Genomic DNA, 23543 nt, shown 5'->3' on the forward strand with positions numbered 1-23543 from the left:
TGCCAGTGACACCAGCCCCGGGGGCCGGTCACCAGTTTGCCGCCACCTGTGTTAATGCAGGGAGGGCAGGGCCACCTCTCGTGTCCAGCAGCCCTTCCTCTGGGGTGGGGAGGCCCAGGTCTGTGCAGGAGACAGGGACCTCAGTAGGGCTTCTTGCGGCTTAGGGAGCCTCTGGGGGAGGGGTGTGCCCAGGCCCACTTGGAGTTGTCGGGTTCCAGCACCAGGGGTCCTCACGCATCCAGAAGTGCCTGCTCGGGAGCCCCCGGCCTGGCCCAGCCCAGCCCAGCCCAGCCATGCTCAGCTCATGGGTGCTTGTCTCCCATGCTCGGCGGAACCCCATGGAGGGCGGGTTCCCGGGCATGGAGCTTTGTGACCGGCCGCTCCCGAGGCAACGGCGTCCGCCCCTGACATAGCCCGTCCTTCCTGGCAGGCTTCTACACGGGCTCCGGGGCCGTCAGCGGGACCCTGGCAGGCAGCCCGGCTCCCCTCGCTCCCGGAGCCGAGCCCGGCACCTTGGATGAGGTCTCGAGCTCAGGAAGCCTGTTCGCTGGCATGGGGTCCTGTGGCTCCGCCCCGCAGCTCCCGCCCCTGCTCCAGCAGTCCCGCAGCTCCGGTGCGGCCTCTCCTGCCCATCCGCTCTGCGCCAGCCCGCGGCTCAGCAGCGCTGCCCAGGGCCCGCTGCCCGAGGCCAACAAAGGGGACCTTCCCTCTGAGGCGGGCGTCTCCGACCCCGAGGGCGAGGCCAAGAGGAGGATCGTCTTTACCATCTCGGCTGGCGGCGGTGCCAAACAGTCGCCTCCTGGCAAACCCAGCCCTCTGCCCACGAGCGCCCGTGGGGACAGCGGCCAAGGCCATGGGCCGGACAGCCGTAAGCGGGGCAGGAGGAAGCGGGCGGCGGCCGGGACCCCCAGCCTGAGTTCCGGCGTGTCGCCCAAGCGTCGGGCACTGCCCTCCGTCGCCGGCCTCTTCACACAGTCTTCAGGGTCCCCGCTGAACCTCAACTCGATGGTAAGTCCAGGGCCGGCTGGGGGGCAGGGACACGGTGGGGAGGGCGGGCCAGCTCGTCTGGCCCACGCAGGTGTCTCACGTGGCGGCTCCCGTTCCCAGCCTGGCCAGGATGGCAGGGCCCCAGGAGCACAGCCGGGAGGATGGCCATGGGCCGCCTTCCTCCGAGGGCGGCAGGCCGGCTCTGCCGTTGCCCAGCAGCCTGAGGTCCAGGGCAGGTGTGGGCAGTGGGGACCCTAGCAAAGCCTGTGGGTGCTGGCGCCCAGGGAGCCCATTGACAGGCTTGTGCTGTGTCTGTGGTGGTCCCTCAGGTCAGCAACATTAACCAGCCTTTGGAAATCACGGCCATCTCGTCCCCTGAGAGCCTGAAGAGCTCCCCTGTCCCTTACCAGGACAATGACCAGCCACCCGTTCTCAAGAAGGAGAAGCCCTTGAGCCAGACCAACGGGGCCCACTACTCCCCACTGACCTCAGACGAGGAGCAGGGCTCCGAGGACGAGCCGGGCAGCGCCAGGTGAGCGGGACCGGATGGGGTGGGCACAGGGCGTCCGTGGGCGCGGCTTCTGGAAGGAAAGGCCCTCGTGATGAGGTCGCTTTCCCGGGTTACCGTCAGTGGGTGCCAGGGCCCTGTCCGTGGCCCGTCCGCTGACGTCCGCAGTGCCGTAGAGTGACCATACTCGAGTAGGTGGGCCCAGATTGCTCACCTTTACATGGTGAGATGCTGGTCGGGAAGGGGCTGGGCGGTCCTCCCGCCTGAGATGTCAGACCTAGGGCAGGCCAGCACCCTGGGCCTGGAGCCGCCGGGGCGTGGGGTTGCTGTGTCCCCTAGTTGCCGGTGCCTGGTTCTTGGTGCGTGTGTCACGTGGTTGGAGCAGACGGGCACATGAGTGGCCACGGCAGGCAGGGGCTCGAGAGAGCGGGCACTGCACAAGGGGGTGCTTGAGCGAGAACGGTGTTCTCTCCGAATGTGGGACAGCGCTATTCGGTTGGACTCGCGTGGCCCCTTGCTTGTGTAAAGAGTGTGGCCCAGTGGGTTTGGATATGTCCCAGAGCTGTGCAAGCATTATTAGCATCAATTCTAGAACATTCTTATGACCCCAGAAAAAGGCCCGTGTCCCTTAACACGGACTCCCCAGCCCTAGCTCCCACCCTCTCCTCTCTGTGCGGACGGAACTCCTCTGGGGCCCTCCTGGGAGTGGGGACCTGCAGGAACGGGTCCTTCTGGGTCTGGCTCCTCTCCCTGAGCCCTGTGTCCTCGGGGTCCCTCCGTGTGTGGCAGAGGTTGGGTCCCTTCCTTCCTGAGGCTGGACCGTGTTCCCGTGTGGGGACGGACTGCGCACGTCGTAGTCATTCGTTACGTGCCGGTGGATGCCTGGGGTGTCCGGTGTTTAGCTAATGGGGTAAGGCTCCCGTAAGTGCCCCAGACCGCCCTCTGTCTGAAGACGTTTTCCGCTGGGCCCCTGCTGGCTCGGTCGGTTAGGTGTCCCCCTTGATTTTGGCTCAGGTCAGGGTCTCGGTCCCACGTCGGCTCTGTGCTCGGCCGAGGTCTGTGGGAGGGCTCGCTCTCCTCCCCTGCCTTCCCCTGCTCACGCACCACGCACGCCTGCGCGCTCTCTTTTCTCAAATAAACGAGTAAGTCTTGAAAAAGAAGAAAATACTTTCAGTCTCCCAGTGTGGAACTCTGGGCCCGACGGCGACTCCGTGTTTAATATTCCGAGGAACCTTCCGCAGCAGCCGTCCTCGCGCGCCCCGTCGGCGGGAGGGGCCGGTGTTGCCACACTCTCCCGGCACCTTTGCTGTCTGTTTTGTTTCGTAACACAACAGCCGTTCCCATGGGTTTGGGGGTCTCACTGGCGCTCTGAGCGTCCTTGCGCTCTGATAGGGGTGTGGAGGGTCTGCTCGTGGCTCAGAGCCGTGTGTGTGTCCATGGAGAGACGTTGTTCCGGTCCTGCGTTGTGGTCGGGCTGCAGGAGTTCTCTCGTGTGCGGACGGGCGGTCTCATGTGACACCTGCTCCGTGAATGTCCGCGGGTCTCTGGGTCTGTCATCTCACGTTCCCACAGGTGTCTGAAGGACGGGAGTGTTGCGGCTTGGTCCCGTCTCGTTTCTCTCCGTCTGCTTTCATTGCCTGCGCCCGGCGGCTGGTCTAGGCCCGTTCATCTTGTTCCTTTTCTGCAGACGTAAATTATGTTTTTAGAAGTTTAATACTCGAGTGCTTTTCTTTCTTTCTTTCTCTCTTTTTTTTTTAAGATTTTATTTATTTAATTGACAGATCACAAGTAGGCAGAGAGGCAGGCAGAGAGAGAGGAGGAAGCAGGCTCCCCGCTGAGCAGAGAGCCCGATGTGGAGCTCGATCCCAAGTTTCTGGGTCATGACCTGAGGCGAAGGCAGAGGCTTTAACCCACTGAGACCCCAGGCGCCCTCGAGTGCTTTTCTTTTGTGCTAGGAATGTCCAGCCTCTCTGTTTCCGAATTCTTTGGGGGCAGTTTTCTTGTGTTTGTAGAGGTCACGGTGTTCTTCGGGACTTGTCATGGAAGCGTGGGCACGTAGCGTGTACTGTTCTGCGGTTTGGCATGTGCCACGCACCCCGTGTCATGTGGTGACACGCCGTTGTTGACATGGCGCAGGGAGCTGTTGTGAGCCTCAGGGGCATGACGCAGAGACTGGGACTCTTGGCGTCTGTGCTGGGACGTGACACCCCGGTTCCCAAGCACTCAGCCTCGTCCCCTCCTGCAGTCAGGATCCCGCTCCCCACCAGGGCCGCAGGCTCTGCCCAGCAGTCACGGTCCCCTCTAGAGAGGTCTGCGGGCAGGTGGGCCGGGCAGTGCAGATGTATTTCAAACCTCCGCCATCTATTTTTCTCTTGATAGAATTGAGAGGAAAATTGCAACCATCTCCTTAGAAAGCAAATCTCCTCCGAAAACCTTGGAAAGCGGTGAGTGGCTATGTGCCCTTCCTCGTGACTCCCAGGCTCAAGGTGACCTGGCCCCAGGGTGTGGCCTCAACCCTCAGGACCTCCCACGCTGGGCTTCTAGAATTGTCTCTGGGTGATGTCGAATGCCACCTGTGTCCCCGTGACGGCTGGTCTCGATACTGCCGGGGGCAGTCCGTCCTCTGCCGGTCGAACTGGGCCAGCCTCTGACACTCTCTGCGAGCACGCAGACGGCCCTCAGCCCGCCGCAGACTCTCTGGTCTCCAGCTCCCCATCCCGCCCCACGCTCGCTCTGCTCGGCCCCCAGCAGAGGCCCGCGTGGACCATAGCGCACTTCGCTCGGGCGGGAGGGGTGGCTCTGAGCCCTGGGCCTCACCGGCTCTGGTTCTCGTCAGGTGGTGGCCTGACCGGGAGGAAGCCGGCGCCTGCCAGCGAGCCCGCCAACAGCAGCAAGTGGAAATCCACCTTCTCGCCCATCTCCGACCTTGGCCTGGCCAAGTGCGCCGACAGCCCGCTGCAGGCCAGCTCCGCCCTGAGCCAGAACTCCCTGTTCGCTTTCCGGCCGCCCCTGGAGGAGCCTGGCCTGGCCGATGCCAAGCTGGCTGCCCACCCGAGGAAGGGCTTTCCCGGTGCCCTGGCGGGGGCCGGGGGACTGAGCCCCAGCAGCAACCCTCCCAACGGCTTCGCCTTCAGCGGGGGCCTGACCGCCGACCTCAGTTTACACAGCTTCAGCGATGGTGCTTCTCTCTCCCACAAGGCCCCGGAGACGGCCAGCCTGAGCGGCCCCCTGAGCTTTCCCACCCCGCGGGGCAAGGAGGGCGCCGCCGCAGAGCCTGGCACCTTTGTGAACAAGAGGCAGCTGGACGGACTGAGTGGCCCCAAGGCCAGAGAGGCGGGCGAGCCGGGCCTTCCGGCGTGTGGGCCTCCAGACAAGGCCTCGCTGACGCACAGCAAGCCGGGCAAGGGCCGGGACCGCGAGCCCGACTTGAAGAACGGCCACAACCTCTTCATTTCTGCCGCCACTGTGCCTCCCGGGGGCCTTCTCAGCGGCCCGGGCCTCGCCACAGTGGCGTCCTCGACGGTCAGCGCGGCTCCCTCTGCCCAGACACACCGCCCCTTCCTGGGCACCTTTGCCCCCGGCCCACAGTTCGCCCTGGGTCCCATGTCCCTGCAGGCCAACCTGGGCTCCTCCGTGCTGCAGTCCCTGTTCAGCTCTGTGCCGGCCGCCGCCGGCCTGGTGCACGTCTCGTCCGCCGCGACCAGACTGACCAACTCGCACGCCATGGGCAGCTTCTCCTCTGGGGTGGCAGGCGGCGCAGTTGGAGGTAGGCAGACGCGCGCCTCCCTCGTCTGAATCGCGGGTCCTGCGGGCCGCACGCCGTCGCCCTCCCGGACCGTGGGGCTAATGACAACTGCTTTACAGGTTCCCTTGCAGGGCCCCCTAAGGGGCGAGAGGCTGTGCCCACCTGTCCCCTGGGGGCCACTTTGCACCTGCCACCTTGCTCCTTTTCATGAGACGCAGATGTGCCTGTGGCGTGGGCAGCGCACTCGCGCGTGAGTCAGCCTGCGTCAGGCCCTCTGGTGGTGACGGCGTCCCTCGTACCTTCAGGAGAGCTGGCGCCACAGCTAGGGCTTGGTTTCCTCCCCGTGGAGGTCGTCTGTCCCACTGACATGGCCCACGGGCTCTGGGCTGCGTTGGGGGCTGTCACTGGGCCAGAGCGAGGGGCCACAGCAGCTGCTGTGTGGGGGCACCGTGGAGGGGGGTCCCGGGCCTCTGCGGCCGGCTCCTTGCTGGGCGCAGGCGGGTCCCGGGCTGGGAGCCCGGGGGGCGTGCCCGCAAGGGGCGTGGCCCAGCACTGGCCTGCAGGGGAGTCGCACCTGGCCACCCGCGCCCTACTGCTTGCTGCTTTGCCCCTGCCCTCGCGACGCCCAAGGAGCTGCGGCCGCTACCTGCTTCCCCGTTGTTGTGTCTCTCTGCGCTTGGCCGGACACTGCCCACCTGTTGAAGCTGAGTTTTTCTCTCCTGTTTGCAGGTGTCTTTAACCACGCGGTGCCTTCCGCCTCCGCCCATCCGTTTGGAGCCAGTTTCGGCAGCGGGGCTGCGTGTCGCAGCGGCACGCTGGGCTTAACCGCGCTGCAGGCGGTGGCTGGCGCCCCCGCGTCTTCCTTTCAGGCCCCGCCCCCGCCCCCACAGGGGCAGCCCGCCCTCCCCGCACCCCCACCCCCTAACGCTGCCTTGCCTCCTGCCCCTGCGCTGCTCCCGGCTAACTCTGAGCCCGTGCTTCTGCAGAACCTCGCGTCCCTCCCGGCTAACCAGGCTTTCTTACCCGCCTCCTCTGCCGCCTCTCTGCAGCCTGCTAACGCCTCTCTGTCCATCAAGCTCACCTCCCTCCCGCACAAGGCCCCCCGCCCCTCCTTCACGGTGCACCACCAGCCCCTGCCCGGGCTGGCCCTGGCCCAGGCTGCGCCCGTGATCCCGCAGGCCAGCTCCACGGGGCCGTCTGCCGTGTGGGTTTCCCTTGGCATGCCGCCTCCGTATGCCGCGCGCCTTGCGGGGGTTAAGCCGAGATAAAGACCTTGCTTAGCTAGCCGTTCGTATTCTGTAAGGTAAGGCTAGAGCCCAACCACGGGGCCCGTACGAGACCCTGAACTATCTGTCCTTCCTTCCGCAGAGAGTGGAGGGGCCCAGGGGACCCAGGCTGTTCTGCCTCGGGTGGAGACGGTTGGTTCTGAGAGTGCAAGGAAAGACAGCGCAGGGAGGCCAGGGAAGCTGGGCGGCTGGACAGGGCTGGCCGTGCGTTCTGGCCTCCCGGGCGGCTGAGCAGCCACTGTGGGGCTCCAGGGGATGGCCGGCTTCTGCCACCTGGCCCAACCCTTTATGGCAAGCGCGCCTGGGGCCCTGCCCAGCAGAGGTGGCTGGAAGGAGGTGGAGGAGGCCCGTAGCCTGGCCCGTCTAGCTGGATGGAGCCTGCGATCGTTGCCCTCAGGCTTCATGTCTGTGGCCACGGGGGACCGGGGCCCCCCAGGGCAGCTCAGAGCTCAGCTTTGCCCTTGGTCTGCTCCAGGGCTCCCCCGCAGGCCTGTCTCCCTGAATGCACCATTAGGGCTTTAAGAAAAGACCACGTGTGGAGGGTTGTCCAAACTCGGTGCTCGTGCCTCGGGCTCCCAAGCTTGAGGCCCCCGCGCAGGCCCCGGAAGCCAGCAGGCGCAGGGCTGCGTGGGGCCGGCTGCCGAGGGACAGCCTTGTTGTGATGCACAGGTCCTGCCGCTCGCGGGGGCGCGGCCCGTGCTTGGCCGTGCATGGAGTTGGTGCAGGCAGCTTAGGAAGGGCCGGTCTTTGGAAGCGGGTGGACGGTCGGCATGAGGCCTTCCAGGGGTTTTGGTCCGTGCCTTCGCTGGCCGCGTGTAGGCGTGAGAGAGTGAGGCCCGGTACGGCCGCCCTGGTAGCTGCTGCTTGGCGTCCCTGGGGACGTCCCTGGGGCCAAGGACTCAAGGAAAGGAAGCCCGGCGCTAATAGGGCACTGGGGCCGGGCCGTCCTCCGCCGTCTGCCGCGTGTTTACGTGCAAACAGGCATGGGACCGCCGGTGTCCGATGGCCTCCCGGTCAGGGCGCAGGTCGGTGGACAGCCTTCCCTGAGGTCTGGGGAAAGGCTGTGCCACAGTCCTCTCGGAAAAGCCCAGAAGGCAGAGCGGCTTTGGTGCGCGCGGGGGGTCTCACGCCATCAGAGAAGGTGTGCGGCCGGGACTGGTTTTGAAGAGCTCCGAGGTGTGCGTGTGGAAGCTGGTGCGCGTCAGGCTCCTGGGCCTGGCCCACGGCGGACCGCCGCCTTGTGTTCCCCTGCCCCGTGGCTGTCACGGGAGGTCTCCGTGGGCTGGACTGCGAGCAGGGCCTGGCATGTGGCCAGGGAGGGCCTTGGTGCCCAGGCTCCTGGTGGGGGCAGACAGGAGGACGGGGACCTGCTGCCTCTGGTGGACCAGGAGAGGCGGGGCCTGCAGCGACCATGTTCTGTCCGACCATCCGTCCGTCTGTCTGTAGGAGGCTTTGGTTCCCTGGCCTGGGGGAAGGTCCGGGCTCCCCTGCGTGGGACGCTGACGCTGTGCTGCCTTTCCTCCCGCGGGTCTCCGCAGGTAACTAGGATTTCTACCTCAACCGCGAGACCTATGCAAGGCTGGCCCGGCCGGTGGCCCCAGGACGGCGAGGACGGACCGCAGACAGGGACGAGGCTCTACTGTGAATCCGCGCTGTGCAGACCCACAGAGGCGCTGGGGCCTGGCCGCGGCTCATGCTGTCGATAGTTTTAGATAAAGTATTTATCGTTTTTTAAAAAGTATAAACAACTCTGACTTATTTTACTCCACCGAAGTCGTAAGGCGACCCGTTGAGAAGTGTAAGTACTGTGTGTGAGAGGACCTACCTACCGACGTCCCGGAGGCCCGACCGCCGCCGCGCCGGCCGCCGTCCCGGTGCTATCTCCACGCGGGCCTCGGCCTGCTCGCCCTCTTGGTGCTGACTGGAGGTTGACCAACGCCAAACCAGGCCACGAGGCGCCTGCCCTATTTATTCCCGCCGCTCTTCCTATACCAAAGGCACGGCCGTCTCCAGGCAGAAGGTGGCTGGTTCTGTCGTGACATTCCTCAGAAGAGGCCCTGTCCCCGAGGGGGCGCCCGCCCCCGCCCCATCACTGTGAATGGCTCTTGCAGACTGGCGGCCGCTCGGGCCTGGCGTCGGGCCTTTGGCATAGGAACGGACGGCGGGCGCAGGCGCAGGCCCGGTCAGAGCCTCCCCGGTTGTGCGCGGCCCCGTTCTGAGTGGTGCTTGAGGAAGGGCTGGTACCCGACCCCCGGCGGCAGCGGGCCCAGTGCAGCAAGTGCATTTACTGGTTCGACTCGGCTCGGGCTCCCACCGCGGTACGCTGGAGCGTGCGGTGAGCTCCCGGCCCGGGCGCTGGGCAGTCAAGGGGGCCTGGGCTGTCTGTACAGAAGAGAGTCACACTGAGGAGTGACAGTATTTTATAGAGATGTGATAAAAATTTATAAATTTCATAGACTTGACTCATATATTTTTAGATTGTATAATGCACAGTAAACTAAAGAAGAAAAAAGTGAGGGGAAAACCTTTCTATTTATTCAAGTGCACACAGTGGCACGGGCCCAGGACCGGCGCCCCGCCCCTGACTGCGTGCCCGTGGTTCCTGGGGCGGAGTGCTCGGCCCTGCGCCCTGCCCAAGGCCCTCTGGCCCTTCCGAGCTGCTCCGCTGCCGCCCCACCCGCCCTGCAGCCGCTGTGACGGTGCCTGGGAGGGAAGGTGCTGGGTAGTGAGTGCCCCTCGCCGCATTCACCCGCCAGGGCAGAGCCAGGATGCCTCCAGAAGGTGCCAGCAGGGTTCTCCAGCCCCTCCAGCGTAGCAGTCTGACCAGTGTCATGTCTGTGCGCAGTCTTCAAAAGGGTGTGTCCAGAAGTCCCCAGGTCCCTGGAAGGGCGAATGTCAGCCAAGGTCCTGGCAGGGGGCCCTGGACCCCAAGATGGGTGCTTTAGGAAGGGCTGAGCTGGTGAGGTAGGAGCCCTGTTCTCAGGTGCTTGCACCCACCAAGGAACACCGAGAACTTGCCTCTTCCCAGAGGTGGGCTGTGCATCGTGGGTGGGCCCTGAGCTCCTGCCTGGGGAGGGTCAGCGCACCGGGCCAGCCTGGCCCTGCTTCCTCCTGATCCCCACTCTCCGGAGGGGCAGGCAGATGCCTTGAGGCATGCGGGCCAAAGAGGGTCATTGCAGGGCCCTTTCCTGCCCGCAGCTGCTTCTGAAGCAGACTGATCTGTGCGGCGCAGGTCTGGCCGTCGGCGGGCTCCCTGGTTCGCCCAGGCAGGGGCCTGCCACAGCTCTGCTTTCCTGCCTGTCCTGGGGGTGGCCCAGAGCAATAGTTGAGGCAGAAGATGGTGCTCATGATGGGTTCTTGAACTGGCCCGTCCTTCCGTAACTGGCCGCCCTGGCTCCCACCCTCTGGTTGGTGCTCCCGGCGCATGAAGGTGCTGTGCCTTGCCCCTGTGAACCCCAACCTCTGCCCCCCAGGACAGGGCAGTGTTTGCTCCCCACCCCCATCAGGCGCACAGGGCTCCGTGAAAAGATACAGGGTTGATGGCAGAGGTCACACAGGAGTCCCCGGGGTAGAACAGAGCAGCCCTGTCCAGGCACACGGCACGTAACCTCCGGGGGGCCTCCTGCAGACGTGCCGTACGGAGTCTCCCAGCACAGACGCTCGTGTGCAGACACGGTCCCTGGTGTGAGGCAGGTGGCACACGGGGGCGCAGAGCCCCGGGGCTGCCGCTGACCACGGGCCACTTCAGGGAAGTCTGCGGGTCGTAGGTGGCTCTGCTCAGGAAAACCTAACCGTGAACACGGCCTTCCCGGGCAGCTGGCCAGGCCCTGCAGCTATGGACTGTGATTTCTCCAAGGCTCACGTGCCCCTCTGTCCCCACCCACCCGCCCTCATTCCCACGGTCCAGCCACACTGGTTTGTCTCCCACGTCTCTTGACCTTGATTTGTAACTCTGACGGGGCTTTGCTCTTGTGTTTCTGGTAGACTGTGTTTCAGTTGGGGGTACTGGCCTGGCTTGACCCTCTTCTAAGAGATCACCAATGCATTCTGCGTTTCCACCTCTAGACGCTGTAATAAAATACTTGTTTCCACTTGAAGCTGGTCTGCTCGCAGCGTTTCTTTCTGATTGGGATGCAGGGAGAGGCCCGAGGGCCAGCAGCTACGCTCCCCACTCCCCGGCCGGGAGGACAAGGACTCCCAGCAGGAGCCTGGCAAGCTCCTTCAGGCCGTCATGGGACCAAGGCCCACAGCACCTACCCACCTCAGGGAGGCCCAGCCCCTCCTGCATGCACACCTGATTAGGTCAGGCCCACCAGGATACCTTTCATGCGGTGTTTTTTTTTTAACAAATGGTTTAGGACTCCAACATTTGTAGAACCCTTTCCAGAGTCGTGCCTGTACTCAAGGGGAGGCCTAGGAACTGGGTTCATAGATCATCTTTGGGTTCAATCAGACCACCCTTCTGTTCTCTCCTAGAGCCTAGTCAGTGCCACAGGCCCCATGGGCCACCGACCAAGCAAAGTCCCAGACTCCGTGCCTCTCCCTGATCTGATTCGAGGTCTCTGTCCTCTCCTGGAACAGCCCTGCCTCACTCCACCTCCGGGCAGCAGCCCCTCCCGCATTCATCGCAGCACCATCCCACGTGGAAAAGAGGTCCCTTTATTTGAGTACAACAACCACACTGGCCTGGGAGCGAAGGCGTCCTGCTCCGCCCAGAGGCATCGGCCAGGGCTGCCCAGCGGCAGAATTCACAGTGGCTCCGAGAGGCGCGGCCCCCCACGTCCTTCACAGCATTGTCTAGCTACATACATTCGGCCTGCACAGGGCAGAAGGGCGATACCAGCCTCAGCAGCTGCCAGGCCCCAGAGGGATGGACCCGAGGGGCTGGCCGCAGCTTCTAGGAGTGGACACGTGTCCCCCGGTAGCAGCATGGAGCACCCAACAGGTGCCAAACCAGTCCAGGTCGGGGGTGGCGTGTTACTGGGTTACTTCTCCAACCCGCCCCTGCCCACCCCCACCAATATTGGACTTTTGAAGTCTTTAAGCCAAGCGCCTGCAGCAGGAAATCCGAGCTTGACCGAGAAACCCAGGGCGCGGAGAGGATGGGGAGAGCTTGTTCCAGACTCAGGCCTTCAAGCCACCCAGCTGGAACCTGGCCTCCTCAGATATGCCGAACTGCTCCAGGGGGTCCTGTGTGGGTGAAGGGACCGCATGAGCCCAGGCCCCAGAGGGCCCTGCCCCGCCCCCACACCTGGCTCCCACCCCTGGCCCCCAGACCCTCCGCACACCTTGCCAGTCATCTTCTGGATCTCGTTTCTGTAGAATATGAGGCTCCTCCGCATGAACTCGTAGCTGGGGGAGCAAGTGGCACGTGCTCACAGAGCCCTGCTGTGCCCCGCCCCGGCCGCCCAGGCAGGCCCACACCCCACCTGGCTCGCCGCAGAGCTCCCATCCACTCCTGACACTGTGCCTCGCTGCCGCAGGCGAAGTGATACTTCCTCTCGGGGTTCTCCAGGAAGCCTGCAGAGGGAGCAGCCCCGTCCGTTCCCGCTCACTGCCCCCCCACCCCACCCAGCGCCCGCCACGGGCCTCGGCTTCCTGTTACCTCTGTCCAAGCGTCCCCTCCTGTCCTAGGCCAGGCTCATTCCTTCCCAACAGCCGTGCGGGGGACTGAACTGTGTCCTCAAGTCCCTACGTTCAAGTCCTAACCCCTAGAGCCTAAAACTGCGGCCCTACCTGCATGCAGGACCATTACCGGTGCAACGACTCAGAGAAGATCAATTGGGAGCAGGTGGGCACCAACCCTGATCCCACCAGGAATGACTCCACAAAGGCAAAGAGCCCCTTGGACTGCTGGCGACCCCCAGGAGCCAGGATGGCCTGGGGAAGCGTCCTCTGGCAAGGAACCACCCCTGCAGACACCCTGTTGTAGAACTTGTGCCCTCCTGGACGGGCCGAGCACACGTTTCTCTCCTTTGAGCGCCACACCAGAAAATCGGCCGACTCCGCTGCTCTCAAGACGACCCCGGGGGGATCCTCCGCAGGACCCCGGACAGTGCAGGACTCCCCAGCAAGAGCGACCGTTCTAGCAGAACTGCGGCTGCAGCTAGAAAGGGGTTGCGCCCCAGGGGAAGAGCCGGGCCCGCCCTCCGGCCGCCCGAGGCAGTGGACTTCGCTCCAGGCCGACGGACACCGCGGCGGGGCCCGGGAGGTGCAGGGCAGGGCCGGGCACTCACTGATGGAGAAGCCGCTGGGCTCCTCCTGGGTGACTCTGCAGCGCTCCAGCAGCAGGGCTCCGACGGGCTGCGGGCAGAGGGGGGCGGGGGCGGGGGCGGGGGTGGGGGCGGGCCTCCGCGGGGACCCCGACACGCCCCGCCCCCGGGCCCCAGCTCGGCCCCGCCCCGCCGGCCGCGACCCGGCCCCGCCCCCCGCCGGGCCACGGCCCCCGGCCCCGACCCTCGGCTCCCGACCCCCGCCCGCAGGCTCACCTCGGCCTCGTCCGTCCGGAAGTAGAAGAGGAAGTTGACCACCAGCTTCACAAGCCGCCTTTTCAGCACTGCGGGCACAGGGCGGGCTCATTCGGGCTCGCGGCCGCCCAGTCCCGCCCGCCCGGCCCGCCCGGCCCGGCGCCCCGGCCCGCTCACCGCTGCCTTTCTTGGGACCCCGCATGCCCAGCTCGGCCGCCAGCTCGGCCGGCTGCCGGGACAGCGCCTGCAGCTCCTTCTCGTTGTAGCGCATGGCGCTGCCGGGACCCACACCGCGGAGCGCGGACCGCGCCCTCCCGGCCGCCGTCGCCACTCGCGCCAAAAAAGTCGCACAGCGCCGTCCCGGAAGCTCTGCCGCAGCCACTGCGCTTGCGCGTCCCCGAGCCACGCATTCTGCGGGTCGCCGACGGGAGGCGCTGGTGTCCAGGGGACCCTTGGCGCTACGCGAAGTCCGCGGGGAGCGCACGCCATACTAGAGGACACACAAGATCCTCGTAGATAAGCATGAAATAAGCTGGATCCGGGGTGGGAACAGAGGAAGGTCCCCTCACGATTGGTGGCGCTCTTTACCGACGAGTGGGAGCCGGTGAGACCGGACCCCGCGCGTTAGGCGTTGAGGGCCTGGTGCGCACGCGCACTTCGAGTTCGGCGCTCGTCAGCCCCGCCCCTTTTCCTCGCGCCTCCGGCGCTTCAGGCAGAGCGAGCATGCGCACTCGGGAGACCGTCCCCACCCCCAGCCCGTTGGCCCCCGGAAGTGCTTCCCTAGCGCGCGGGGCGCGTGCGCATAACGTATTCGTGGCCGCGGCGGGCGCGGAGAGGGAAGCAGCGCGGGGTGAGGAGCGGCGCGGGCTGGGGGCGGCGGCCGCGGGGCTCTGGCTTCCCGGGACCGCAGCGGACTGGGGTTGAGAGGCCGGCGGGGCCGGGCCGCGGCGCTTCGGCGCCGGGAGCTGGCGGGGGCTGGGCGGCGGCGGGTGGGCCTCGGGCCGGGGTCCCGCGCCGAGCCTGTCGGCGTCGCGGCCGCTGTGTCCCTGCTCGGCTGCGTCGGGAGGATCTTGTCGTTCCGGAGGGCGCGAGAGCGGGAGGGAGGACAGCCGCCGGCCGAGCGGGGAGCCGCGCGCGGGGCTCGACCCCGGGGCCGGGGCCGGGGCTGGGCCCGCCCCCGGCGCCCCGCACTCTTCGTGGTCCGGAGCAGATCGAGTGCTTCCTGGGCCTCTGGTCCCCGCCGTCCCCGCGGACACGCCCCCGCAGGGGCCCCCGCTCGGGTGGCGGGGGGCAGCCGACCGGCCTCTCGGAGCCGTCCGTGCGCACCCGAGGCCGCTTCTGTGCTCAGCTGGCCGTCCGGCGGGGCCGCGGCGGCTTTGGGGTCGGGGACCGCGCGGCCTTGGTTTCCTGCGCCCCCGCAGCACCGAGGTCGGGGGAACCGCCGGGAAACTGGGAAAGGGGTGCGCGGCCCCGGAGCGCTCTGGGGAGACGGCGGACTCCCTCCCGGTGGCCGGCTCCTCGCTCCTGGCCGTTTTTTTTCTCGCTAGAAACGGGGGGCTTCCCGGTGCGGCGAGCTTCCCTGCTTGCTCCGTTGGCGGGACCACGTCTCAGCGAGGAGAGGGCTCAGCTCCGCGCCGGGACCCTTTGGGGGCCGCTCCCGGGTCTCTGGGTGCTTCCACGCTTCTTGCTGTTCTCGCTCTGGAAGCTCATCTGGGTTCTGCTGTGCCTTTTGTTTCCCGGTTTTGTTCTCCCTCCGGAAAGGCTTGTTGGACTCGGATCGACTCCAGCCCTCACCTTCGGCCCCCGTGGGGTCCTGTCTTCCCGGGTGTAACTGGCCGTGCTGACCTCTGGCTGCCGTTCTGCTTCGCGGCTGTAACTTGCCCCGTGGAGGGGGTACGTGGAGGTCTGCGTGTGTGTGCGTGCGAGGTCCCAGCGTCTCACCTCATGAGCCGGGACGTCGCCGACCCCAGCCGTGCGTGTCTGGTGTCTGAGTGAACCGTCTCGGGCGCTCTGGCTGGGCCCCTGGGCTGGGCCGGAGCCCTCCAGCTGGACCTTCTGGGCGGGGCGTGGGGGAAGGGCAGGTTCTGACGGAATTCCCGCTTTCCAGCGTCCCCCGCCTTCCACTGAGTCCCTCCCACTGGCCCTGCCCCTGCGAGTGGAGGGGCCCTTCGTTCCGGTTCTTCTGAGAGTGACCCCGGCCTGCCCACGCAGCTGCTGGCGGGCGCTTGGGCTCTCCTGGGGGGACGGGGCTGCTGTGGGCAGTGGGCTTCGAGCAGCTGGCAGCTTACTGGGTTCCTTCCAACGGGGTCGCCAGTTCAGTGTTGCCGTTCTGAGCCCGTCACTCTCTGCACAGGCCCTGGTGCCTGTTCCCCAGCACGCGAGGGACGCATCCGCGGCTCAGGAAGGAACTGGGCTCCTCGCCGGGGCGGGGGGGGGGGGAGGTCGTGGCTTTGTTATCATCGTCGCCTTCCAAGTCGCACCTGCACGGGGTGTTCTGGAGTCGCCAGTACAGTAGGGGAGAGGAAGTGAGGGCGGCTTCTGGAGCTGTCCTGTCCCGTCCCCGTCCCCCCCCCGCCCCCAGGCCAGCCCGGCTGCACCGGGGAGCACGCACTACCTTTGTCTTCCTTTTGGGAACCGCCTCCTTGGTCTGCGCAAGGAAGGCTCCCGACGTGCCGCTGGTGATGGCTGCGCTGGCCTTTGTCCACCTGTCGCCTGGCTGCCGACTTGACCTGAGCGCACTCGCACCCCCACAAGCGCTCGGTTTCCGCTGTTCAGGCCGGCACCCTCCTGTAATGGCCTTGAGACATGGGTGTCATCTCCACAGAGGTCTGTGAGGCACTCGGGACCTGTGGGCCGGAGACCTCCCCGGCCCCTGATCCCGCTGTGCATCTATGTTGCCGGCGGAGGCGAGGGGGCGGGGGTGTCCCTGTCCCTCTGCCTCTCCCGCGGCAGCTTCCGTCACTTCACCCGGAAACTGCGTGTCTCCTGTGGGTCGGGTGCTCGGCCTCCCCCGATGAGCCCGTGGCTGGGACTGGCGGCGGGAACCGCGGTGCTCCGGGGGACACACGGGTGTGCCTGGCCGGGACCCCCAGGTGTAGCGTCTCCTCCTTTCCAGACGCGGCGTTCTCTCCCGCGAAGGGCTCGCCCGGTTGGTGGTGCTGGTCTCACGCTCTGTCTCCCGAGACGAGAGCTGGGCGGCTCTGGGCGGACGGTGTGAAGCCTCTAGTGCCATCAGGGGTCTGATTGCGGATTCGGCAGCCATCGGGGTCGTTTTGCAGGTTCCCAGGTGTGAGGGCGTCGGGACTGAGCCAGACAGAGATCTAGATTCCTGCGGAGCTGGGGGCAGCTCTGAGAGCCACGCTGCAGGCCCACCGCAGAGCTGGGCCGCCGGCACCGGCGCCACAAAGCCCGTGGTTCTCAGGACGCAGTTCTTACTGTGCGGTCCTGGAGGTCGGAAGTATAAAAGAGGGCACCTGGGTGGCCCAGTCGGCTGAGTGTTGGACTCTTGATTTCGCCTCAGGTGGCATGGTCCGGGCGGTGCAGTGGAGCCCTGCCCGCGGCTCTGCGCTCGGTGTGGGGCTTCTGGAGACTCTTCCCACCCCTCTGCTTCTCTGTCCTGTCGCTCTTTTTCTCTGAAACAAGCATATGAATCATTCAACGCTGCATTTCTAAGTATAAACTGGAGAGTTGTTTTCCCCCGGGGCCCAGGGAGACCCGGCTCCTGCCCTTGCCTGGCCCGCGGCCCCCTCCATCCTTCCTGCCAGCAGCGCTGGGTCTGCCCGTCTCTGGGACCCCCGCCCTCTGCCTCCCTCTCGTGAGGACCTGGTGAAGACGCTGGGCGCCCCGGGAACCCAGGGTCACCCCCATCTCAGGGGCCTTGAATTGCCCGTCCCTGCAAGGTTCTTTTTGCCATTTATGGTTCTATATTCTTGGGTTTTGGGGATTCAAATGGGGACATCTTTGTGAGGTCATATTCGCTCCTGGGCCCATTCCCATGGGCTGACCTCTGCAGACACAAGGTACTGTGGGTTAAACAGGGGCCTGGAGCTGACTTTGGCCAAGTCAAGAGTGACAGTGTTCGGAGGCCAGAGGGAGGTTCGGGAGGGTGGGTCTGACCTGAGTCGGAGAGAGCGAGGGAAGCACAGTGGTCAGCTGCAGCCAGTGGGCTTTAGGTCCCGGGAGAGCCTGCCTTGGCCCCAGGGAGGTCTTGAATCTCTTGAGCGTTCGGCCGAAGGTGCGGGTCGGTAAATGTAGCAAATTCACAGGTGAGCCACGGAGGTCGGATTGAGCTTGGAAGAAGTGAGTGTAGACGAGCAGGAGTTCAGAGGAGTGCGCACCGCGTGTGGGCGGTCCGGGAAGGCTTCCTGACGGAGGTGAGACTTGGTGGGAGAACCTGGCCGCCGCCTCCCTGCTGCCGCGCTGGGGCTCTGAGCACGGACACTTCTCGGGCTGCGGTGGCTTCTCCACCCCCCTGGGCACTCACAGACACACCGCCCGTCCTTGCTCACCCTTATTCCGGGTTTGTGTGTCCTTGGGCCACCGTGGGCCCTTTGTCTCCTGGAAGATACGTGGGGAGGAGGAAGCTGACCCGTCTGCCGGGCCGTGTCCTGCGCTCTCACCGCTTCCCCTTTGGTCCTGCAGGTCCCTCTACCTAAACCATCACCATGGACTTCCAGCATCGCCCCGGGGGCAAGACGGGGAGCGGAGGCGTGGCCTCCTCCTCGGAGAGCAACCGAGACCGCAGGGAGCGCCTCCGGCAGCTGGCCCTGGAGACCATCGACATCAACAAGGTGGGTTGAGCCTTGGGCAGCGGGCAGGCAGCTCCCCCCTGCTCCCTCGGGCTCGGGGCCCCTCCCCCCTCTTCTGTCAGCAGAGCCAAGTTCCGTATACCCTTGACCCTGCTGCCCAGCTTTCTTGGCCTTGGGGTCCTGATCTGCAGTTGAGGGAACTTGACCTAGAGCAGCTCCAGTTAGGCACCCCACAGACCACTCGCTGTTCAGGGGCCGTGACTGCACGGAGGGTTGCTTTTGTCCGACTCCCCAGAGCCGTGAGACCTGCCAGTGGTGAGGGCCAGGACAGCGTCGCAGAGTTCTGATGTGTCGGCAGTAAGCAGCACAGGGCCCCGTTTCACTTGGGTGTCCACTGCTGGGGGGGCCCAGGGTCTGCCCCCCGGCACTCTGGACGTTTGGGGCGCTGTTGGCAGCCGGGCAGCATCCCAGTTGTGAGGACCACAGCTGTGCCCAGACATCGCCAGTGTGGCCTGGGGGCAGAGTCGGCTGGGCGCGCCCCGCAGCCAGTGTGTGTTTCCTCTCTGACCTGTGGTGAGCCCCACCCCCAGGATCAGGTCTGTCACTGTCCTTCCGAGGAGGCAAGGCAGGACCGTCCTTGTGGAGGATGACACGGCCAGTGGGCGGCGGAGGTCGGAGTCAAACCCCAGCTGGTCTGCTCTGTGCCTGGGGCCAGAAGCGCCCACCCTGCGGCCTGGGTTTATGGAAGGTCCCCGTCCAGCCTGGGAGCCCGCGCGCACCGACCAGGGCCTCCACGGGCCTTTGATTTAACCCGTTCGCTCCCCCCCCCCCCGTCTCTGCGGAGGCAGCCGCCCGGCAGTGCCACCTCTGCCGTCTTCCGGGCCGGGAACCGCCCTCACAGGTGGGGCCGGGAACTGGCACGGGGGCCCCCAGCCCTGCCAGGTGACCTGTGCCCGCGGGATCCCAGCCGGTCCCACAGCGCTGCCTCGGGCAGAGGACCCTGCGGGGCCCTGGGCTGCGAGGTCCCTGGGAGGATCTCGGGGTCGCTCAGAGAAGCGAGCCGCGCCCACACCGACGAGTCCCCGACAGCTGGACCTGAGTGTCCGGGGGGACGCCTGCAGCGCCTGCAAGCGTCCCCAACGGCATTCAAGATACGCCACCGCTAGTCCTCTGTCCTCAGGACGCCTGCATGGGGGAGAGTAGGCGCCCTCTCTGCCGGCCAGAGGGGAGGCTTTGGCTCTTCACCGCGGCGGGGACCGCGGGGCGCGATTGCTGACAGCGTGTCTCCGTGCAGGACCCGTACTTCATGAAGAACCACCTGGGCTCGTACGAGTGCAAGCTGTGTCTGACCCTGCACAACAACGAGGTGCGTTCTCTGCGCCTTCTCTGCTCGGACAGGGCCCTGCTGCTCCCCCGCCCCAGCCCCCGCGGGGTGCTGCCCATCTGGGCTCCGGCAGGTCCCGCCGCTCCTATCTGTCCCACCGCGCTGCCCGTTAGGGCTGGGATGTCACTCAGAGCGTGGCGGAGGCGGTGGGGCTCAGGTCGGCTTGCTCACCATCTGTGCCCCCAGAGCCCACCGCTGCCCAGGGCGTACAGGGCTGCGTCCGGCCCACGCGGGAGGATCCTTGAATGCCGTTGGGGATCCCCGTGAGTGCCAGCCTGCAGGCACGGCAGGTGTCCCCCCGGATGCTCAGATCTACCTGTCGGGGACTCGTCAGTGTGGGCGCGGCTCGCTTCTCTGAGCGACCCCGAGGTCCTCCCAGGGATGGTCTAACGGGTGCTCGCGGGGCCCTGGCTCAGTAACGGATAGATGTGGGTCGTCCTTGTCCGCGGCCTTGCGCTTGTGCACCCGGAGCGCTGAGCGGGCCGGTCGCGCACGTCAGCGTCTGTTCCCTCGGGCGCGGCTCCCTCAGAGCCGGCCGTTCTCTGGGGGTTGCTGAGCAGCGTCCCCCTGTCACGAGGACCACAGACGTCCCCAGTCATGGCCCAGTGTCCCTGTGCTGGTCCAGAAACCCGTAGAGTCCGTCCTGCTCTCTGAAGGGCCTTGGTCAGAATGGACGCACAGGGTCACGGGGCAAGTTCACTCGTCCGCTGGCTGGCGCCTGGTGCTCTTCTCCTCCAGCCCGGTCCGCTGAGCCCCCCACCGGGGCAGGCGGCGAGACTCTCCGTGTCCCACAGGCCGTGACCTCTGACGCTCACAGACTCACTCTCGGGCTCTATGTGCACTTCCTTCCACGCGGTGTAAGCCCCGAGAGCTTGTCCATCCGGTGGCAGCCGGTGGATGGATGCCGGTGGCTTCTCTCGGCCCACCCCACACGCCTTGTTCTGAGTCGTCCGTGTGCTTTTCCCGCTGCAGGGGAGCTACCTGGCGCACACCCAGGGGAAGAAGCATCAGACCAACCTGTGAGTGCCCCAGACCCCGTCCAGTGCCCGGGGCCCAGCCTCCGAGGCACACAAGGCGTCACCCGAGTCGCCGGTGTGAGATGGTCTTGAGCCAGCCCTGCCGTGCCTCGGGGCTGCTGGGGGGACGCCAGGGGAGTGGGAGCAGCTCTGTCCGCAGCGGTTGAGCTGACCGAGCTTGCTTGAGCGGGAGGCTCCCGGGACACGAGAGGAAAGCAGCGAGGGTTCCCCGAAGACGCCCTAGTAAGGGGCAGTGGGACTGTCCCCGGGCCTGTCCCGTCCCCAGTTCATGCAACCCCAGGACCCCCAGCCAACACCCCATGTCCCTGGGCTCTCAGACAGACTCCAAGGTCAGTGTGGGAGTTGGACGACTCCCAGCACTTGGGCCTGTGGCCTTGGCGGCCTGGGTGGAGGGTCCCAGCGCCGCGTCCGTCCCACCTGCAGGGCCCGGCGAGCCGCCAAGGAGGCCAAGGAGGCCCCCGCCCAGCCGGCGCCCGAGAAGGTCAAGGTGGAGGTGAAGAAGTTTGTGAAGATTGGGCGCCCCGGCTACAAAGGTGATTCTGTCTGGGCGTGTGCTCTGGCCCGCGGCCGCGGCCGGCGCTGGGTGGGAACGAGCCCCTGGCCCCGGCCCCCAGCCCGTCCTTGAGCCCCAGGGAGACTGTGGCTCCCTTTGGGGCAGGGGCCCTCGCTCTCCCTCTGGTCCCCGGGCACTTGTGAGCCCCGCCTTCCCTGAGAGCTTCCTCAGCCCGCTGAGTCACGGTGTCAGGGCTTCCCTTGGCTTCTGCTGGTGTTTGCGGAGCTGGGGATTGTTAACAGTCCTTGTGGGGATGGTGGCCATGGACGAGGGGCTCACGGGTCCCTTTCCTTTGACCTTGGAGGGGGGAGGGTCCACATTAAGAAACTGCTCACGCAGTGGACCGTTTGGGCGGAGAGGAGGGTCCCTGATTCTCCGGCTGGGACGTTGGAGAAGCGCTGGGTCGGGAGGCAGGGGACTGTCCCGGGCGGCAGGAGGGGAGAGAAGAAAGCTCTCAGGCAGGCGTCTCGCCTAAAAGTGGAAACCGTGTGCGCGACTGGCTTTCCAGGGAGGACACAGCAGTGCAAAGGCCTGGGCGCAGGTCTGCGTTATAAGCGAAGGACACGATGACAGAATCCTTGGGGGGGTGTCTACCAAAGGTCTTCCAGCCATAATAGGGCATCTGTCATCCCGAGTAAAGCAGGGACAGTCGAGAGCTTAAGGGACGTGGGTGTGGCGTGCCTCGGGGCTGTACGGAGAGCGACCCGGAGGTGGGCACATGGCCACCGCGGCTTGGCTGCAGACCTCTCGCGCAGAGGGCACCTCCCAGCAACCAGGGTACAGGCCTCGCCAGCTGCCCGTGCACAGCGTGCCCGGTCTGGAGCTCCTGCCCGCTCCCTTCCCTGTGGTCTCAGGCAGGGACTCTCCTAGCACTGAGCAGTAGCCACCCAAGTACAGGTCCCCTGGTGTCCTGTCCCCCGTCCATGGGCTACTCCACTGCTGCCTTGGCTTCGGGTAGGACAAGGTGGCTGGGACTTGAGAGCCTCGTGTGTTGCAGTGACCAAGCAGAGGGACACGGAGATGGGCCAGCAGAGCCTCCTCTTCCAGGTGAGCTGAAGCCTGAGCCCTGTCGTGAGGGGAGGGTCCCTCGCAGGGCGGTGCTACCACCTGCCATGTCCCTGCAGATCGACTACCCTGAGATCGCCGAGGGTGTCACGCCTCGCCACCGCTTCATGTCCGCCTACGAGCAGAGGATCGAGCCGCCCGACCGGCGCTGGCAGTACCTGCTCATGGCCGCCGAGCCCTACGAGACCATCGCCTTCAAGGTGGTGCACGCGGGGTCCCCCAGCCCTCCTGCCTGTGCCCCAGGTGCCCCTTCAGCACACGCTTGCCTGGGACGGGTGGGGGAGGCCGGGGGTCGGGGGCGTCCTGAGGCCGGTGTTCCTGGCATTAAGAGGCTCTCATGGCCAGGCTGCTCAGGGATCCCCTAACCTGATGCCGTAACTTCGGCCCCGCAGACGAGAGCACGAGCCTCTCCTTCCCCAGGGCAGCGGCCTTGCCAAGTACTGGGGCTAGTCTGTTACCCCAGAACCAAATCCTGTCCCAGTTGGGCCTTTTCTGGGCCAAGGGGCAAGTCCCTGCAGGCCTGGACGCGTCGGCTGCGGTGGTCCTGAAGGCCGCCCTCTGTCCCCTCCTGACACAGGTGCCAAGCAGGGAGATTGATAAGGCCGAAGGCAAGTTCTGGACTCACTGGAATCGGGAAACCAAGCAGGTGAGCCACTCTGGGGCCTTGGATGGCTTTCCTGGCCAGCCTGTCCCTTCACCCAGGGCCCCGAAGGCCTCACTCAGCTTCTCCTGTTCCCTCCAGTTTTTCCTACAGTTCCACTTCAAGATGGAGAAGCCGCCGGCCCCGCCCAGCCTCCCTGCAGGGCCTCCGGGAGTGAAGAGACCCCCACCCCCCCTGATGAATGGTCTGCCCCCGAGGCCGCCGCTGCCGGAGGCTTTGCCCCCACCACCGCCGGGAGGCCTGCCTCTGCCACCCATGCCGCCCAGCGGGCCTGCACCCTCGGGGCCTCCGGGCCCTCCCCAGCTGCCCCCACCAGCTCCTGGGGTCCACCCCCCAGCTCCTGGGGTCCACCCCCCAACGTCTGGGGTCCACCCCCCGGCTCCAGGGGTCCACCCCCCAGCTCCCGGGGTCCACCCCCCGGCACCGGTGGTCCACCCACCAACGTCTGGGGTCCACCCCCCGGCTCCAGGCGTCCACCCGCCAGCCCCAGGGGTCCACCCCCCGGCTCCCGGCGTCCACCCTCCCCCATCTGCTGGGGTTCACCCCCAGGCCCCAGGGGTGCATCCACCGGCTCCTACGGTGCACCCCCAGGCCCCTGGGGTCCACCCCCAGGCCCCTGGGGTCCACCCACCGGCCCCAGGGATCCACCCCCAGCCTCCTGGGGTCCACCCCCCACCTCCTGGGGTCCACCCATCAGCTCCTGGGGTCCATCCTCCAGCTCCTGGGGTCCACCCCCAGCCTCCTGGGGTTCACCCCTCAAATCCTGGGGTCCACCCCCCCACTCCCATGCCCCCCATGCTGAGGCCTCCCCTGCCTTCCGAAGGCCCTGGGAACATTCCGCCCCCTCCCCCAGCCAACTGAAGAGCGGCCCCTTTTCCAGGCCACCCCCGTGTGGTGCGTGCTTGTGTGCTCTGTCGGAGCGGAGTGCGGTCCTCTTGTACGGCCCGTGTCACGTCCTCACTGCTCATTAAACGTCTGCCCCGATGCCCAGACTGGACTGCTGTGTCGGCAGCTGGGGGGCCACGGAGCCGTGGCGTGGGCCCCCACGTCCTGCTGGCGAACACCTGCTGTGCTGCCCTGCTGCGTGCAGGGGCTGCTTGGG

At 66.2% G+C, this 23543-nt stretch overlaps 4 protein-coding genes across 13 annotated transcripts in view; 2 read left to right on the forward strand and 2 right to left on the reverse strand.

Moving 5' to 3' along the window:
* The window catches only part of DOT1L (DOT1 like histone lysine methyltransferase), a 57968-nt gene extending 47345 nt beyond the window's left edge, over positions 1–10623 (forward strand). For 3 of the 8 annotated variants that reach the window (XM_059159331.1, XM_059159339.1, XM_059159338.1), the window contains 5 exons: positions 431–1008; positions 1317–1519; positions 3875–3939; positions 4332–5261; positions 5970–10623. In XM_059159331.1, the coding sequence (XP_059015314.1) occupies positions 431–1008; positions 1317–1519; positions 3875–3939; positions 4332–5261; positions 5970–6508 (2315 nt within the window). In that variant the 3' untranslated portion in view covers positions 6509–10623. Of the gene's footprint in view, positions 1–430; positions 1009–1316; positions 1520–3874; positions 3940–4331; positions 5262–5359; positions 5491–5969 lie in introns of all 8 variants that reach the window. The other 5 variants (XM_059159332.1, XM_059159335.1, XM_059159336.1 and 2 more) reach the window with 5 other exon arrangements.
* A 546-nt stretch (positions 10624–11169) lies between these two features.
* On the reverse strand, positions 11170–13608 carry PLEKHJ1 (pleckstrin homology domain containing J1). Of its 2 annotated transcripts, XM_059159347.1 has the most exons (6): positions 13171–13356; positions 13015–13082; positions 12763–12829; positions 11956–12046; positions 11815–11878; positions 11170–11716 (listed from the first exon to the last, which is right to left on the reverse strand). In XM_059159347.1, the coding sequence occupies exons 1-6, from the start codon at positions 13262–13264 to the stop codon at positions 11651–11653; spliced, it is 450 nt and encodes a 149-aa protein (XP_059015330.1). In that variant the 5' UTR covers positions 13265–13356; the 3' UTR covers positions 11170–11650. The 2 variants fall into 2 exon arrangements, with proteins under 2 accessions (XP_059015330.1, XP_059015329.1); XM_059159346.1 differs by lacking the exon at positions 12763–12829 and having other exon boundaries at positions 13171–13608.
* A 58-nt stretch (positions 13609–13666) lies between these two features.
* Positions 13667–16255, reverse strand: LOC131826050 (basic proline-rich protein-like). Its single transcript, XM_059165321.1, has 2 exons — positions 15961–16255; positions 13667–14442 (listed from the first exon to the last, which is right to left on the reverse strand). Exons 1-2 carry the CDS (start codon positions 16253–16255, stop codon positions 13667–13669), a joined length of 1071 nt encoding a protein of 356 aa, XP_059021304.1.
* On the forward strand, positions 13726–23425 carry SF3A2 (splicing factor 3a subunit 2). Of its 2 annotated transcripts, none has more exons than XM_059159342.1 (10): positions 13726–13843; positions 17259–17366; positions 17635–17783; positions 19036–19107; positions 20098–20144; positions 20586–20695; positions 21713–21762; positions 21840–21980; positions 22358–22426; positions 22523–23425. In XM_059159342.1, the coding sequence occupies exons 3-10, from the start codon at positions 17658–17660 to the stop codon at positions 23300–23302; spliced, it is 1395 nt and encodes a 464-aa protein (XP_059015325.1). In that variant the 5' UTR covers positions 13726–13843; positions 17259–17366; positions 17635–17657; the 3' UTR covers positions 23303–23425. The 2 variants fall into 2 exon arrangements, with proteins under 2 accessions (XP_059015325.1, XP_059015326.1); XM_059159343.1 differs by lacking the exon at positions 13726–13843 and adding an exon at positions 14754–14886.
* Positions 23426–23543: the final 118 nt, after the last annotated feature.

The sequence above is a fragment of the Mustela lutreola genome, chromosome 2 (genome assembly GCF_030435805.1).
Source record: "Mustela lutreola isolate mMusLut2 chromosome 2, mMusLut2.pri, whole genome shotgun sequence".
NCBI lineage: Eukaryota > Metazoa > Chordata > Mammalia > Carnivora > Mustelidae > Mustela > Mustela lutreola.

Excerpts from the sequence above, each read along its gene's own strand:
- SF3A2 (XM_059159342.1), top strand. The coding sequence starts at position 17,658 with ATGGACTTCCAGCATCGCCCCGGGGGCAAGACGGGGAGCGGAGGCGTG. Across the intron at positions 19,108-20,097 it reads TGACCCTGCACAACAACGAG|GGGAGCTACCTGGCGCACAC; the intron begins GTGCGTTCTCTG and ends TTCCCGCTGCAG. Across the intron at positions 21,763-21,839 it reads AGCAGAGCCTCCTCTTCCAG|ATCGACTACCCTGAGATCGC; the intron begins GTGAGCTGAAGC and ends ATGTCCCTGCAG.
- PLEKHJ1 (XM_059159346.1), bottom strand. The coding sequence starts at position 13,403 with ATGCGTGGCTCGGGGACGCGCAAGCGCAGTGGCTGCGGCAGAGCTTCC. Across the intron at positions 13,083-13,170 it reads GGGTCCCAAGAAAGGCAGCG|TGCTGAAAAGGCGGCTTGTG; the intron begins GTGAGCGGGCCG and ends CTGTGCCCGCAG. Across the intron at positions 12,047-13,014 it reads TCCGGACGGACGAGGCCGAG|GCTTCCTGGAGAACCCCGAG; the intron begins GTGAGCCTGCGG and ends CTCCCTCTGCAG.
- LOC131826050 (XM_059165321.1), bottom strand. The coding sequence starts at position 16,255 with ATGGCTGCCGAATCCGCAATCAGACCCCTGATGGCACTAGAGGCTTCA. Across the intron at positions 14,443-15,960 it reads AGGAGACACGCAGTTTCCGG|TTTCCCGGCGGTTCCCCCGA; the intron begins GTGAAGTGACGG and ends CCCCTTTCCCAG.